This window comes from Brassica oleracea, chromosome C5 (genome assembly GCF_000695525.1).
Source record: "Brassica oleracea var. oleracea cultivar TO1000 chromosome C5, BOL, whole genome shotgun sequence".
Classification (NCBI taxonomy): domain Eukaryota; kingdom Viridiplantae; phylum Streptophyta; class Magnoliopsida; order Brassicales; family Brassicaceae; genus Brassica; species Brassica oleracea.
Window position 1 is genome coordinate 14,597,624 of NC_027752.1, and position 17,225 is coordinate 14,614,848.

Consider the following 17,225-nt stretch of genomic DNA (forward strand, 5'->3'; position numbering starts at 1 on the left):
GGGATCGATCGATCTATTCTTACAGATCGGTCGATCTGTGTAAATCGACCTTCGCCGATCGAGTGAAATGGACCAGGTCGATCATTATATATATTTCGCGTTTTTTTTTGTTCTGAATAATGATCGGGATCGATCGATCCACTATAACTTGTAAAGTGAGATCGATCGATCTCCCTTATCGAACTCAATATATATCTTTTTTAAAAAATTACAATTTTAAGGGCATTACTGCCATTTTGGAAAAAATTAGTCTAATACGACATAAAGTAGTATAATTTAGTCTAAAGGGACATAGTTACCATTTTTTTGCTCTAAAAAAACAGATTTCCCAATAATCTTCTAGTTTGCATAAAAGTAAATTTGTTCCGCTTTCCAACATCCCCTTATTATTAAAACAGAAGCAAATTTGAAGAGGAATCTTTAAAAGGTAAATCATTTACGTTTATGCTATCTTCCATGGGCCTAAGACGGATCTGGTATCCGGACATTTTTAAAGTATCCGGATCCGGATCCTTATCATTTTACTATTTTTATCCGGATCCGGGGTTCTCAGATATCTGGGTGTCGGATATCCTTCTAAAAATTGTAATATCCGGATCCAGATTTGGATCCTTAAAATAAATAAAAATAATAATATTAATATATATATAAATATGAAAAATAATTTAGAATTAAAAAAATATATAATGTTTTAATTATTTCTATGTATAATATTACAAAATTTACATAAAATTTACATATACTATTATAAAAATGAAAATATATTAAATAAAATTAGTTTTCGTATACAGATATTACTATTTCTGAAATAATTATTAATAAAACTTACGTATCTGGATATCCAAACTTAAAAATCAAGATATCCGGATCCAACATTTTACTATCCGGATCCGGATTCGGCCCCTCCAGATATCCGGATTTTCGGATCGGATCCGGAATCTCAGATCGAATCCGGATCTCGGATAAAAGTCTCGTGTTACCATGAAAACCTTTTTTAGTCTCCTTTGATCTTAACTCTTTTATAACTAGACTATTAAGATGCCAATGGATTGACGTGTCACATAACTTGAGTAATCATAGTCATAATAACATTAGAGAACTTTACTACATGTTGGAAAGTAATCATAGTCGTAAACCTGAAATTTTGAACTATCATAGGAAGAAGACAATGATAATTTTTTTATAACTAGACTTTTTTGACAATTACATTAGAGAACTTTACTACAGATGGAAAGTAATCATTTTTTTCTTTGATAAATTTCATTGATCATAACAACATTACAAAGTAGAATGACAAAACCATCGAACACACACAATCCCCATAAACATCTATCCGAATAAAAAACTTCCCTACAGATTAAGTCCGCGGATGAACTGCAAGTCCCCAAAAACCATAAACAAATATACAAGCTAAGAACTTAACAATACAATTTAGAACCAAAACATGATAAAAAGACATAAAGGGACGTCAACATCCACAGTTGAAATTATTGAAGGACCAAACATGACACTCTTTATTAAGGCTCTAAACCACACTAATCCAATTCCACTATAGGAGCCATGCCATGAACCGAATCGAACTGGTCTCTAAAGAAAATTCAGAGAAGACCTTGCTTTTATCTGACGACTCCCAAATGACAAGATGAACAAATAGCAAAAGCTACATATCCATTGAAAGAAGTCGGAAGTCTTATATAAAAGAGAAGAAAAACGGGCAAACAGGTGAAAGTAATCATAAAATGAGAAACACAGAAAATCACAAGAAATGTTTTTTGAGCGAGAGATTTTCAACCACTTTCGAGATACTCTCTTTTCATTTGTTCTTTTCCAGTTTCATTGGTTAAGTTCTTTTTGTTTAAAAGTTTAATAAAAAAAGTTATATAGGAGTATATCAATATAATACATGTGAGAGAAGGTTCTACAAAGTTTTATCGTTAATGATGCTCTTAAATTTAAGCCGATTAAAAGTAGCTAGACACTTAGGACTCTATTTGTATCATGAGCAATGTGAATTAGTTGACAGAAATTTTCACGATATAACATAGAACATAGCTTTTTAAGAGATATAAGTAGCAAGTTATAGATAGTGTTTTAATATTGAAGTCAGGGTGAAAAATCAAAGACATTGTCCAAATTCTCCATCTAGTAGTCCGTATATATTCCATTTCTACGGACTTTATTTGATGATGCAGCTATATGGTTGTTTCACGGGACATCTCTATTATTTACTGCTGAGAGATTGCCAAGGTTCACTTCTTTGATATTCTTGTTTGTTTCAATGAGGTCCAATGCAGTAGAGGCACTCTTGGCTTCCTTCATTTTACACCATATAACTAGGTATACACCTCCCACCATTATCATAGCACCAATTATACTGTACGTTCCGCAAAATAAAAAGAGAATGAAATTTACATACTATATATATATCATACACAATTAAAACATTAGTTTGATGAAACACATGCATGATTTGGGTGTACCTTCCCAAATGAAGCGTTTCCTCTAAAGCAAATGATCCGGCGAGGGCTACGATCACAAGCCTTATAGGGCTAAACATTGTAACATATAACGGTCCTTTTGTTTTAATGCACCAAGCAATAAGAGGTATGACCATTCCTGAGACCACAACTCCCTACAAGTCACGGACAAGATAATCAATTAAAAACGTGTATCAAGTATACACAACCACGTCTTAAATGATCCTTAATCATTGGGTAGATTGTTTTATACCGAATAAACCGTAGCAAGAAGGCTGATGTTCCATCCTAATCGCCATTGTTTCCAGTTACGTTCTGAACAGAGAGCAACAATCATGCAAACCAAGCTTCCCATCGCATTCATCAGACTTACGTTCCAATAACTTCCTCCAAGTTGATCGCCTATTTTTGCCTGTAAAGAAAAAAATTACGTCTCTTGAAACATCATATCAACGCCAAAAACATGAAAGAAAACACTTTACGTTTCTTGACCAATATACAGAGGTTCTTTTTCAACATATTAAATTATATTTTGTATATATATATAAGGTACATAAAAATACATGTGTATTACTTCACAAAGAATATGTATTTAGTTGTAGTTATCAGTATAAATTAAATGTCTAGGAAGTAATATGATAATTTTCTATTCAGATTTGAAACACAATCACACATAAAACATGTCGACGTTAGATTTCTTTTTCTTATTTTAAAATAATCGTTTGGTATATGAAAAAGCAGCACTTACCTGCAATATTAACCAAAGTGAGAAGGAAACGTTACATCCAAAAACCATAAGAACTCCTGGAATTGAGATGTGGTGGTTCTCAGTGGCTTGGCCAGAAGATTGACCAGCGTTCGAGTTTTTAAGTAAGTCAACGTGTGTTGACCAGATATGAATCTCAACACCTTTATAGAATACAAATACGAGAGCCCCACCGGCACCAAGCAACGTCCCCACAAGCTTAGCCCTCCCTTCGTTCGTTCCCAGCCGAAGAGTCTCTATCCTGTTAAATCAGAATTATATCATTAGTTAGCCTTTTCATTTCATTTCTCGACAGGCCAAGTTTGCAGATGAAGTAACCCTTGATTCATATTCTCTTAGTTTAAGAAGTTCCGTTCAAACACGAAAAAAACTAACATATACTCCTTCCATTTTTTATTAGATAATGTTTTAAAATTGTGCTTATTTATTAAGAAAATATTTAATTTTAAAATTTTCTAACAAAACCATCATTAATTATCCAACTAATCATAATTCAACCAATAATAAAATAAACTGCACAATACCAATAAATATTGTACAACTTAAAAAAGTTTTACATTGAAAACTGAAAACTTCATCTAATTTTTAACTGAAAAAAATTCTAAAATTTCAGATATTTGAAAAGGAGAGAGTATAATTTTGGGAACCAAATGAATATATCATACTTTTCCAAAAAGTTATTGTTTAGCATTGGATGTGCGGTGCCTTACCTAAAAGCGACTGACAATACCAAGGTGATCAACGGACCAAGGATACTGGCCGCAGTCGAAAAGGTAGCTGATGTAAGAGCAAGTCCTGGCAAATAGAGAAAATTTGGTATCGCCGCTCTGTAAAGAAGTCAAATACATGAATCACATCATCTATAAAATTCCATGTATATATCTATAATAGTTTATGATTGTCAGTAACAGTTCAAATGAAATTACTGTACTAAGTTCTAAGTACCCAAGCATCCCCGAAAGAAAGGCTAGAAAGAGCAGTCTCCATGTAAATTCTGGCCGCTTATCCCTGATCACATAGAGTCCAAAAACAAAACATTTGATTGAAATAACATCAGAGTATTTAATTTATTGAATATGAACACACACACAAATGTATGACTTAATGTAGTAGATCTGTTGGACGCCAGATTCCAACATGGTCATTCAAATCAGAGCCGGTCATGGTCAAATGAGCAAATAAAACATTGGTCTATAAACACCAAATTTTAAGAGATAATTTACATAATATAGCCTCCGAAAATTATTATTATTTTTTAACTAAAATCTTTTTAATTTGTCTATCACCCCTAAAATTTGAAGAACGGTCGTGATGCGCATTATGTAACCCAAAGTGTATTTAAATCCGGTTTGGCATATATAAAAATATATGGTTTAATATAATGCAAAAATAACAATTATATAAAATATGTAACAAAAAGGAAACCTCTGGATGATGAGGGCGAGGGGAAGCATGGAAATGGTGGCGAAGGAGAGACGATAAGCCACGAGGATTCTGAGATTTGTACCATCATCGACCGTTAGCTTAAACAAAATGTACATTCCTGCGAAAATAAACTGGACCACCAGCATTATACTTATAGCTTTAACTTCTTTCAACATATCTTCAATTCGCCCACAACTTCTATATTGTACTTTGATACCCAGTCTAACCATTAACTATCCCTTGTAGTTGGATGAGCTTTTGTATGATCAGCTTTATTTATCTAGCCAACGTGTCTTCGTCTTTAATTATATTCCTATACCTTTTCCATTGTGCTCCACTTAAAATTTAGAGACCATGAAAAAAAATTATGTGATATAAGAAGATGTAAAATTCAAGTGTTTGTTTATGGAAACTGGTGAACAAAGTAGCAAAAGTTGTTAAGGATACAACTTTGAAGGCTTAGTGAGTGTGAAAGAGATACTATGTATACAAATATATTATGAAAAAGGGAAATAGAATACGTAAGTGAAGCGGTTATGCATAATAAAAGAAAGAACTATTTAACTATCGTTATAATCAATGGACCTTCACGACCACGAGATCTTAAGAGCGTTCGCAGAAGCATCTTTTTGTAGTCGTTGCAAAAGCATCTTTCTTTTTCTCTTTTATTAAAAGAAAAGAGAGAAACAATATTGGACATGTACATTGCCTTGGTGCCGCAAACATTTGTATGCATGCTCAGGGTAGTTCGTTTTATTAACATTAATTGTAAATTTTAAAAAGATTATAAAAGCGACATATTGGGTTGACGTTGACACGTGCTAAGCATGCTCTATATATGGTTCCCTTCCGTGGCTTGCCACACGAGAGAATTCCAAAAGAGATAAAAGCCTTGGTACACTTGGTAAAGATCAAAATTCGGAAGTTTTGGGTTTGGATTCTCTTCCATTTTCTAGTGTGTTTCATTTAATTAGCAAAATGTTCGTGTATGGATTGTCCAATTTTATCTGAACACCATACAATAAAAACTCTATAAATTAATAATGTTATGACTATAGGATTGTATTAATTTATAGAGCTATTAATTTATAAAAAATATTTTTTTTTTGCATGATAAGAATAATTGATTTAACTGTTTATATATTTTTTTTGCATGATAAGAATAATTGATTTAACTGTTTATATACTCATTAAAATTTATAAATTCAATTCTCATGCAATTTAAATGTGTTTTTAGAGATAACTTTATTAGGTACAATCAAAATATTATTAAATTTTAATAAAAACAGAGATAAAATCTATTATAAATATAAAAATTAATACAATATATTATTTATACTTATATAAATTATATATATAAGTTATTAATTTATGACTTTAATAGGACTAAATATTTACATGTGATCTTTTAAAAAATATTATTTTATTATTTTATTTTTGTCATATTTTGAACCGGCCTAATTCGAAACTGACAAAATTTATTAATTTATATTGTTTATTAATTTATTGAGTATCAATTTATATAATTTCTACTGTGTTTTTTTTTCGCTTACCAAAATATCTTATAAAAATAAAAAGGTTAAATAAAAATCTTATTTTATTAATAATTATTTTAAAATATGAATTTTTTCTTTTGAAATATTTAAAAATATCTGCCACCTAATAAAATAATAATTTTAACTTAATTTTTTCTATTATTGTGAGCTTCTTTTAGTGAAATATTTAAATGGTCATGTTCTCATAGTATGAGCATCTACCAACAAATTCTCTAATAATAAAAATATTTTTGTTATAGATTACTAATATTTTATATTTAAATCAACTAAAATATTGGATAGTTGACAGTTTCATTGGATTTTTATTTCAACGTTTTGACAAAGTTTCCTCCTTCAGAACCGTTTTTAGGTAGACCAAAGAAAGTCAACCTTGTAAACATCATTCACAAGAGAATTCCAAAATAGAGGAAAACGCTCCTGCGTCAATAAGCAACATGCGTAAAGCCATGTACACTTGGTATTGATCCAAATTTGGAAGTTTTGGGTTTGGGCACTAATATAATTTGTCTTTTAATGGTAAAAACATCATTTCTCTCGACTCAAGGGTCCTGTGCACTAATATAATTGTTACTTTTAACTGCGGCAAAAGCTTTATATTTTCAAAAAAAAAAAGCTTTATATATCAATTTGATGAAAACATCTAGCTCCAATTTCCCTTAACAAAGTAGCTAAATAGTCAAGCATTAGTTAAAAGTTTAAGAAGTGATCCACTTAATTAATAACATGACGCCATCGCCACTTCTTTTCTTCCACTTGTGCTATTTTCCATCATTTTCATTTCTATAGAACCGCTGCTGTTGTTACCACTAACAACAATAGTCGTAACTGATTTTTGTACTTCGTTTTCCTCCGGTGAAACTAGTCCATTTAGCTTTTTCTTCATCTCATTATGCTTTCCCTATAACACAACATATAGCCCGCATACAATCAAGATTGCTCCAAGTACACTAAAATATTGAAAATATTATTAGTATATGCGTTTTACTATATATATATATATGTCTAATTAAATCCCAAAATGTATATTGCATTTTAGAGCATCTCTAAAAAAAAAACTCTATTTTGAAGTTTCCAAAATTCTATATTTGAAGTTTAAATGTATTCTTCTCCAAAATCAAAACTTCAAACTTAACTTCAAAACTATTTGTATTTTATAATATAGCCTTTATATATGTCATAACTAATTTGAATTCATACAACTTTTGTAAATAACTAGCACATATATAAACATATTACAACAATATTAATTAATAAAATATTATATTAAAATATAAAATTTTAAACAAAATAACTTAATTAATATTAAACTTCAAGCAAAATTTCATATTATTCCATAAAGTGATTTTCGTAATGCATATATGATATACTAGTGCATTTCGAAGTAAAAATAGCTCTTCTCATTTTTAATTTGTAGATTAGAGATAAAAATTGTTTAAATCGAGAAATATTAATACTTGTAAATACATTATATCAGAATAAGAAAGTAAAAGAGAAACATAAAATATTGCTAAAAGACTAACTTTTATCGATGATATTAATACTCGTGAATATATTCAATATGAACAAGAAAGAATTGTACGAAAAGACATCATCATCAACAACAACAACAACAACCATCTTCAATTACACAAAAAAAATTGAACAATATTTAGAAATTTTGAAGTTCCGGATCAAACTTACCTGACTATTAGTGTTGTTGTAATATTTAAATTTGTGTAATAGTTATGTCTTCATTTATATTGTTGTTATCTAAATCTAGTTTTAAATATTTTAAATCTTGTTTTAAAGTTTTATTTAATTTTATGTGTAAACTTAAATTTTGTAAACAAAACTTAAAATATTTATGAGATATAATTTTTATAAGGATTAAAATAATAAACAAGAAAATATTTATGAATTATAAATGTGATGTGTAATTGTAGGGACCAAAATACAAAAAAAAATATGAAACCTCAAATATAGAGTTTCACTCCTCAAAAGTTCAAATTTGAAGTTTTGAAATTCATTTTTGGAGAACAAAAAATTTCATATTTGAAGTTATAAAATGTCTTTTGGAGATGCTCTAAGTAAAGCTTTTCGTGGAGAACAAATTACCAGCTAAGGCAACACTCACGAGCAGGAGGGGGTTAAAGACGGCTACGAAGAGTGGACCCCTTAGCCTCGCACAAATTGACATTAGTGCTACAACTAGTGCTGTCCCCATTGTTCCCTAGTTGTATTAGTTCCATATTCGTTTGGTAATAGTGTTAGTCCAATATAAAGAGGTTTGATAGCATATATTATATTCCAAAAATGTCTCATTAGTTTAAGGCTATTCCAAAAATGTCATAGAATGGAAATCGATATATACCGAATATGCAACGGTCCATAACCTAATGTCCCAGCCGAGCTTTCATTGTGTCCAATCCCTCTCCACATAAAATGCATATATAGTCGATTGGAAGAAAGCCATTAAGCTCATCAATCCTGTACTCGCGTAATGGCATTGAAATGTTTCACTCATCTTTGCCTGTAATGAAAAATTTGTGTACCAAAAACAACTCATACATGTCCTTTCATTACTCGATGTGTATATATATATATATATATATATATTTTCTTTTCATAACCGCACATCCTAGACCGACCAGATCGTTCAGCTTACACACAAGACCCTAACAATAATGTATAGTATATGTTACTAACTCACCTGTATAATGATCCATATAGCATAAGAGAAGCAGCTAATAAGGGCCAAACAGGCTCCCAACACACGGTGATTGGACGCCAGAAAAGTCACGTGGCCGGTGCTACTACCGGGAAGAAGGTTAATGTCACACTTCAAAAAAATCAAAAGAAAAGCCTTTGTAAAAAGGTGAACAGCATCGCTCCACCTATTCCCATTAACGTCCCGAATACTTTTGTTTTTCGTACTGCTGTTCCAAACTCTAATTTCTCCAACCTTTGATATAACATGTACGTATGTTATATAAATAAACACACACACACACATCACACATGTATGCTTTTCGATATGTGTTGTATATATATATATATATATATATATATATATATATATACTACCTTGCTATTATGCCAACGACAAAAGTTACGGCGGGTATAAGATTTGCCATTGCAGTTATGAATGTAGCCGACGTTAGTGCCATACTTTCCATGTATAGATTGTGCCCTAGTGATCCTCTGCAATATCATATGTATTTTTTTGATCAAATCATATGTATTTATGTCTAATTAGTGTATATATATATATATGTCTAATCATATTTATAGTTGGAAAATATACAAAATGTCATGACAAATATGAAGTTCACATTTATAAAAATTGGCATACTTAATATCATGTAATCAATTATAGTGGTACAGATTAGTGATTATTATTATTATTATCAATTTAGAATATTGTCATTCACATGTTTAATTATAAATAAGGTAGAGATCTCAATGAGAAAGTTAATAACAATGATGTACAGATTCGATGCCACCCTACAATTTTGGACGCCGTTCGTTGTATATTCTTGATCTAGTAGCATTTTTTGTATATTTCTCTATTTCAACGATCAGTTGTATGCAGTAATACGCAGCATATATATAGAAACATATATGTTATACCCAGCAAGAGCAATAGTAAAAGAACTTTTATGACCAGTTAATAAAATTTTATATGTTACAGAAGTTTTAGGCAAGTTTTATCCACTCACAAAAATAAGCACAGCTCCGCATACATATATGTCTACAAGATTAATTAAGATACCTCAGCTTAGAGTTAATTGAAAGATGGAACAATTCAAAATTATTTACCCGAATAAGCCGCACAGGAAGCCTTGGAAATAATTTTCCATGTTATTTTTGGTCTTCTTTCCCTGTAAAAAGAATAATTTTTTTCGTAATTTTTTCTATGAAGTGCAAAGTTAGCATCCGGTATTCCGGTTCATGTAACACAACTTGATGAACTGTACAATTTTTTTGTATTTAAGAATATTCAGGTATACGAAAAGGGGAATCTGCTAAGCAGCTTACCAAATAGATTGAATAATCATACATATGTATAACATAGTTTTACTTCTAGTTTATATTCTGGAATTCGTACATATAATTCTGAGTTTCTATGAATATTAACCATATATTGAAGAGAAAATAATAAAAGAAGAAGACACAGTAAAATTTGTACATGGCCTCCAAATCAAATGATCATGCTATAGGCTGGAAACTTGCCGGTTGAAGAAGAAAGCAAGAGGAACCATAACAGCTGTGGATAGGAGGAAGCGGTAAGCGAGGAGGACAGGTACGCTCACGGCACTGCTTATGGCCAGCTTGAAGAAGATGTTCACTCCGGCTAGAGCCATCTGAACCACCAACATCAGTATCACCGGCTTCATCCCATTTGCCAGAGCCATTTCCACAGATAATAACTTGTTTGATTAAGGGAAATGAACATCTAAGTACATGTGGCTAAGTAAATATAAATATACATGTTGGTGTATATAAGGAGAATCAGAGACAGTAAAACATTTGTAAATAAAAAGGTGAATCAGGGAGCCAATTTTCTCCGACCAATATGCGATTTTAATTTACATTTTAATGTGCAATGAAAAATATATGGTGGTAACATATACAGTACAACAATGTTATAATTACCCATGAAGACCATCACAATTCGCTATTTTATTCATTTCTATACAACGATGTTACATATATAAATTCAAGACCAACCAAATGAAAAAAAATGTATGCTTAGGTCAAAAATTACTTATAAAATAATTTAGCAGTTAATTGAACAGCCAGTCAACGTTGTACATCCACATGTGTACACATGGACAATAACAGAGAGTAGGATAAGACATGCACTTTGGGTAGTAACTTCATATGAAAGTTATTTAAGAAATACTAGAGCTTGATCCGTACATCCGTACGGGTTTGACTTTTTTTTTTTTTATAAATTGTTTAGTGATATTCTTAAAACATATATGTTATTTAGATATTTTTTAGGTTCCTACAAACTTACCCGGATCTGGAAGAATCCAATTTGAACCTTGTTCGAAAATTTATAATACCCGAACATAGTTTAACTTTAAATCCAAAATCTTGATATCCATAAAAACCGATATATATCTGAACGAATACATGAATGCCCATGTCTAAATGATTTAGTAAACAAATAAAAATAATTTTGTTAACCGGTCTGACTTCTTGTCACTAATGGAGTAATTTCATTTAGACACGTGAAATTATTATGGTTAATACGTAAAATAAATGACATTGAATTATAATGGTAAAAATTAATGAAGTAATTTTGAAAGTAAAAAAAAAGAATGTAAAAACGTGATAAGATCTTGTGCTTATTCCGTAAATGTTTATCTAAGATTTTACGCTTGTTCCTTTGTTATAGGCGTAAATCAAAGATTTTGTGCTTGTTTTAATATTCTGGATTCTAAATTGATGTAGTTCCTTTATTATAATCGTGGAAATCACATTTAGGAAAACAATGTAGTTCGTTTGAGTTATTAATAATCTGTTTTCTTGTTTATAGTTCGTTTGAGTTATTTTAGGAAAATAATAAATGTGTGGAAAAGACTCTCAAATAACGAGAGATATGTAAAAAGTAGGTCAGATTTCGCCTATTCCTAATCCTAAATGGAATCATTTTTAATGTGAGACTAATTTAATTTTCAATGGCATTTGGCTGTAAATATTGTGTAACTTTTTTAGGGTTATTTTATAAGTGTACTCCTGTTTTAATAAAGTAGACTAGAGTTTGACCCGGGCACCCGCACGGGTGTTTAGTTTTACCTCTTATAAACAAATATTAATATAAATTTTAAAACTTTATCTATATTTAATAATTGTTTAAGATGACATTTCAAAAACATAATAATTTTATAGTTTATATTGACTAATTATATTTTATTTTTGAGCTGTCGATTTTATCACTCATTTTTAGAATTTTACCCGAACATCCGCACAAATGTATTTTCATTTTTAACGGATCATAATTTTATACTCTTCAACACTTATATTAGGTTATTTTATATAAAAGTATGCATAAAATAATATATTTACATTTAAATATATGTTTATTAATATATTATATAAATGATTCTTTTTATGTGGTTTTTCAGTTATTACTAAGGAATAATGAAAATTATAACTATATATCTTTAAAAAATATTGTGTTCTAAATTTAGTAAATAAATACTTAAATTGATTTAGGTGGCCTTATAGTTGTTTTAACATTTTTATTAATTAATTATTAATAATATAGTATTAATAAATCTACATCGTTTATATGTATTCCAATTATATAGGAATATCAAGAATAAAAGATGATGAAGAAATAATTTTATATAATTATTAAATGGTAGATGATTTCATTTATTGACAATATTTATTAGCTAGCTAGATTATAGGAAGTGTTTTGGATCCTATTTAGGGGGGGTTATTGGAACCAGAATTTGGAAAGAGTTGAGTGATTTTAGAATTTGACAAATTTTTAAAAGTTTAGTAGATTTCACAAATGTTTCCTAATTTCTATCAAATATTTTGTATTGATTTCTATAGATTATTATTTTATTAAGAATTTGCACAATATAGTTTTTCAAAAAGTTTTTGCTTCTAAGGTACAAAAAAAGTTGTAGAAATTTTCAACAATGAATTTCAATAAGACACTATTATATTATCGTTTGGTGTGTTTACATAGACAAATGCATTTTATGGTATTGGTTATTTGTGTTATGCATTGTTTGTTCTTAGTTATGTTGTGAAAATAATCATTTTTATCTTCATACTACATGACATATTTTTAACAGTCTTGTTTTCATTGACATTTTTTTTGAGACACCACTCATACAAACGAAAAATTATGTTAGAACACACCAACTATGAAACTTACCGACAAAGAGATCTTCTGAAAATTACATGTCAAACAAGAAAAATATATCATTAAGTGTGGAAATGTTTTTATTAGTACACAGATTTCAGAAATCTTATGAGTAGACATACTATTTTCAAAGTCTAGCTTATGAGTTAAAATATAAAGAATTTAGTTTCCAATAACCATAGATTTGAATAGAATAGCAAAATCAATAAAAACTAAATTTTTTGAATAACAAAGGATTTGAATAGAATTTAAAAGTCTTAAAACCAATAACAATGGATTTTGGAAAGACTTTTAAAATCCATAAACCAATAACCATGGATTCTTAAAATTTTATAATTCTTTAAAAATTCTTAAACCAATAACCCTCCCTAATAGTTGATTAGCTAGCGAGATTGATTTTTTAAATTAATGTTGCTTTTATTAGTTAAAGCTCAAATTAGGAATTATATTAATTAAACAGAAAAAGAAATAGAATCTTAAAAAGTAGATTAATTAATAACTCTAGTGGCATGCCATTGTAAATAAGTTGGAAAACTTAGGGATATTTTATATTTGTACTCCTCTTTTAATAGAGTAGATGGTATGGAAAAATAAAATGTATATTCTTGATCAAAATAATATTTTTGGCCATAAAACAATTTTTTTAATTTTTTTTGTAAATTACATAATTTGTTTACTAATTAGCTGATCTCATTTTTTATAAATATTTAAGGTCAAAAAATCACTTATCGCATAAGAAGTTAACGTTTAGGCCGAGGAATCTCAAGCCAACTATTTGGTTACAATGAAACTATGAAAATATTGGCAAAGTGGATCGCATGGCAGTTTTTATTTTGGGCTTTGGGTCCGCTTAGTTTTTATTTTGGGCTTTGGGTCCGCTTAGTTTTTATTTGGAGTTTGGGTCGCGTCGCTTTTTGACCCTATACAAGTCATCCAGCAAAGACATATCACACCCTCCTCTGCCTGATAAATTGTGAGTTTGCCACTGCAGCCTTCTCACGTGAGAGAGACTGTTGCGATTCCCAAGACAGACGGCCCAGTAACTTCTCACCCGCAAACCACCGCGGTAATTAAACAGCTTTCTTCTCCTCTCCATTTCTCTCTCTCTCTTTCTCTCTCTCCATCAAATTATTCTGCTAAACCTAAAAGTTGAAAAGTCTTGACTCCTTCCGAGCTCTCGTGACGACTTTAGCACCTTTGAGCTCCGATTCACTGCAGCAGCTCAACATCGACTTTAATTTAGATTTCTATGGTTTCCCAGACAAACGCCGCAGGGACTTCCGGTCGTCGCCGTCGAAGATCCACACCCACACCCCGCAAACAGGCCCGACCTCGGAAGGCCAGTCGATACCCAGATACTGTGTAAGGTTTTATCTATTTCTCCTTTTCAGAACTCGACTCTGTCCTCTCCTCAATCTGTGCATGTCACCACCAGAATGCAGCTGCTCTTTCAGGGTCTCATTAGTTTTAGATCCCTATAAACAAACTTTTACAGTATGTGACCATATTTAAATGAGCAATCATCTCCTTTTGTAGTTTCCGACTCAGATGAAGATAAAACGGCCTTCTCCATGGACTCCACGGCACCGAAATCTCCGCCGGTAGAAGCCGTAGATGACGATTCATCTACACAATTGCCTACAAGACTGTTTGCTCCGGGATTTTTCCCAACTGGTTTGCGGCTGAACATATACTCCAAGGCCAATGTCATTGGTGCTGTTGCGTCTGCTCTAGCAGGTTCAGCGGACATGGACGTTTTACTCCGCCCTCAGTTTGGCAGATTGTTTCACCTACCTGTTGCTCGTTGCCAGAACTCAACTAAGCTGATTGGAAGCCTCCTCTGCCGCCAGCTTATTACGACACAAAAATACGGCACATTCGATGTTGAAGATTCAGACTCTGAGGAGACTGCAAGTAGTATTATGTGGCAAAAACTTTTTAATACAATGGTGGGTGATATAACCGTCGCTCAGGTTCCTGAGATGCTACGCAATCCATTTCTTGCGAGTTGGAAACGACTTCGTTTGGCTTTGATAGCGTTGGTTGACGGGGTTCTTTGGTGTACTAACAAAACCCTGAAGCTCACCCCCAAGTATGTCAAAATGCTCACTGACGTACCATCCTTCTTGAACTATCCATGGGGTCGACTATCGTTTGTGTACACCCTATCTTGTTTTTTGCCTCCCCCTGTCAGTAAAGACATCCCTGACCCCCAGCACGAACTGCGGATCCGGTTATCTCAACAGACAACCGCGTGCTATGGCTTTCCCCTAGCTCTCCATTTGCTTGCTTTCGAAGCCGTGCCTCAGCTCTTGGCTAGAATTCCTGATGCAGCCAACACAGCTACTTTTTTGGAGGTCCCTTCGGCTTGTGCGACCACTGTTGTTATCCTCAAGACAAAAGACATTGTCGATGTCGAAGCAGAACCAGATGTAAGATAATTCTCTCTCATATTATTGCCAACATTTCTGCTATCTGTAAGATTTATTCATTGATCTGTTCTATCTCGCTTCGTATGTTACCGTACACTTCGGCCTCCTCCCAGAAGCCGAGCGCCACCTGTGGTTGGACGAGGTCGAAGACTTGCAAGTAACTCGTTTGGTACACCGCCTTAGTTCTGGCCATACATTTACTACTGAAGATTTCAGAGGTGGAGACAAGTCATTTCGTACTCGAGGAAAACAACCCGAAAATGCCCCTCTTCCACCGGAAGACAAACCTGAAGTTGAACCCATCATCCATCGTAATTTATGGCTGTTGTTGTTGAAGACCTAACATCATCCGAACATAACGAACCCGAGGTCCCTCATCAATTAGGAAGTTGTCCAGACGGTGGGGTGTATGCTTCCTTTGATTTATTTAACTACCCTTGGTACCTTGGCACGCGGAATTTGTTGTTAAGAAGATGCTATGAGGAGGGTAACCCAAGTACTTTTTACGTCAAGGGTGTGGAGTATTTCTACTGGTTAGACCGTCTAGATGAAGGACTTCGTTTGTTAAAGAGAGCAGTAGATGCAGGATACGAGCGAGCGTTGTATACCTATGCAATGACTCGCAAAATTTTATGGGAGGATGAGGAGTACTTTTCTCGTTTCACAAGATAATCTGTTGGTAGAATGGGAATGGTGGATAGAAATGAAGATCCGATATGGTTTAACCGCGAGAACGACCGGTTCATAACAAAGAGGCATTTGTTCATGTCAACAATCGTCCCCTTGTTTTATAGTTGCCAGTGTTCACCATGCTTGGACCGGGGTTGGGTTCTTTGGTACATTGAACACATCAAGGCTGGAGACATGTGTAATCGCTGCTTCTGGATTAAAGAGGTTGCTCTGTTTCTACGGGATTTTCGGTGTAGCACTGGTTTTCCTGATTTCGACACATGGCAGTAATGCTTCATTGTTATATTACCTTAGCACTGCATAAATAAATATAAACTGTATGAAACCTCATGTGATGTACGGTTCTTTGGAGCGTAATTTCAAACAAGAAGTGTGCTTAAGACGCCACGGCATTACGTTTTAATTTCTATGGATATTAACGTTTTCCATCTATGACCCACGTTGATGACTTTTGAACGGTCTTAATAACAGTTAAATATCGTTGTCAGTTTTAATTTTTATGCATATAACGTTCAATAGATAATTGATATCACTCAAATTACCCTAATGAGTGATTTATACTCTCTCAAATAAGAGGTCGAGTTGTAATACTTAGAGATCGAATCCACATGGAGCTAGGGCACACAAAAGATCTAATAGTTATACGATTAAGCTAGGTTAATAGTTTATAAAGTAGTAAATATATATAGCAAAACAATAAACAGTAAACAAGTTGAACAAGACTATTATTCAGCTTGGCAAAGATTTATTTGATGGAAGGATAGTTTGCTAGATCTAGGGTTTCTATTCAGCTAATCAAGATTATAATGATATAGAGGCTAATTGTTGCTTGCAAGATATTATAGAACTCAAACAATAACAATAGTCTACCAGCTCTCGCATGTCTAGATTATCTATCACTAGATCTAAGAACTCAGCTCTCGCATGTTGATCTGTAGAAAATGTCGATCAATTATTCTATAGGAATATCGATCGATATACCTTTCACAATATCGATCGATTAAT

At 32.1% G+C, this 17,225-nt stretch overlaps 2 protein-coding genes and 1 pseudogene across 2 annotated transcripts; 1 reads left to right on the forward strand and 2 right to left on the reverse strand.

Moving 5' to 3' along the window:
• Window positions 1-2,078: 2,078 nt before the first annotated feature.
• LOC106293972 (WAT1-related protein At1g25270-like) lies at window positions 2,079-4,898 on the reverse strand. Its single transcript, XM_013729598.1, has 7 exons — window positions 4,669-4,898; window positions 4,189-4,251; window positions 3,954-4,070; window positions 3,226-3,484; window positions 2,731-2,889; window positions 2,481-2,632; window positions 2,079-2,374 (listed from the first exon to the last, which is right to left on the reverse strand). The coding sequence occupies exons 1-7, from the start codon at window positions 4,896-4,898 to the stop codon at window positions 2,206-2,208; spliced, it is 1,149 nt and encodes a 382-aa protein (XP_013585052.1). The 3' UTR covers window positions 2,079-2,205.
• A 3,718-nt stretch (window positions 4,899-8,616) lies between these two features.
• Window positions 8,617-10,618, reverse strand: LOC106344582 (annotated as a pseudogene).
• A 4,051-nt stretch (window positions 10,619-14,669) lies between these two features.
• LOC106344583 lies at window positions 14,670-15,539 on the forward strand. The gene has a single exon (XM_013783938.1). The coding sequence runs from the start codon at window positions 14,670-14,672 to the stop codon at window positions 15,537-15,539; it is 870 nt and encodes a 289-aa protein (XP_013639392.1).
• The last annotated feature ends 1,686 nt before the right edge of the window (window positions 15,540-17,225 follow it).

Excerpts from the sequence above, each read along its gene's own strand:
- LOC106344583 (XM_013783938.1), top strand. The coding sequence starts at position 14,670 with ATGGACTCCACGGCACCGAAATCTCCGCCGGTAGAAGCCGTAGATGAC.
- LOC106293972 (XM_013729598.1), bottom strand. The coding sequence starts at position 4,898 with ATGGTTAGACTGGGTATCAAAGTACAATATAGAAGTTGTGGGCGAATT. Across the intron at positions 4,071-4,188 it reads TTTCTTTCGGGGATGCTTGG|AGCGGCGATACCAAATTTTC; the intron begins GTACTTAGAACT and ends ACTTCTTTACAG. Across the intron at positions 3,485-3,953 it reads GTATTGTCAGTCGCTTTTAG|GATAGAGACTCTTCGGCTGG; the intron begins GTAAGGCACCGC and ends CTGATTTAACAG.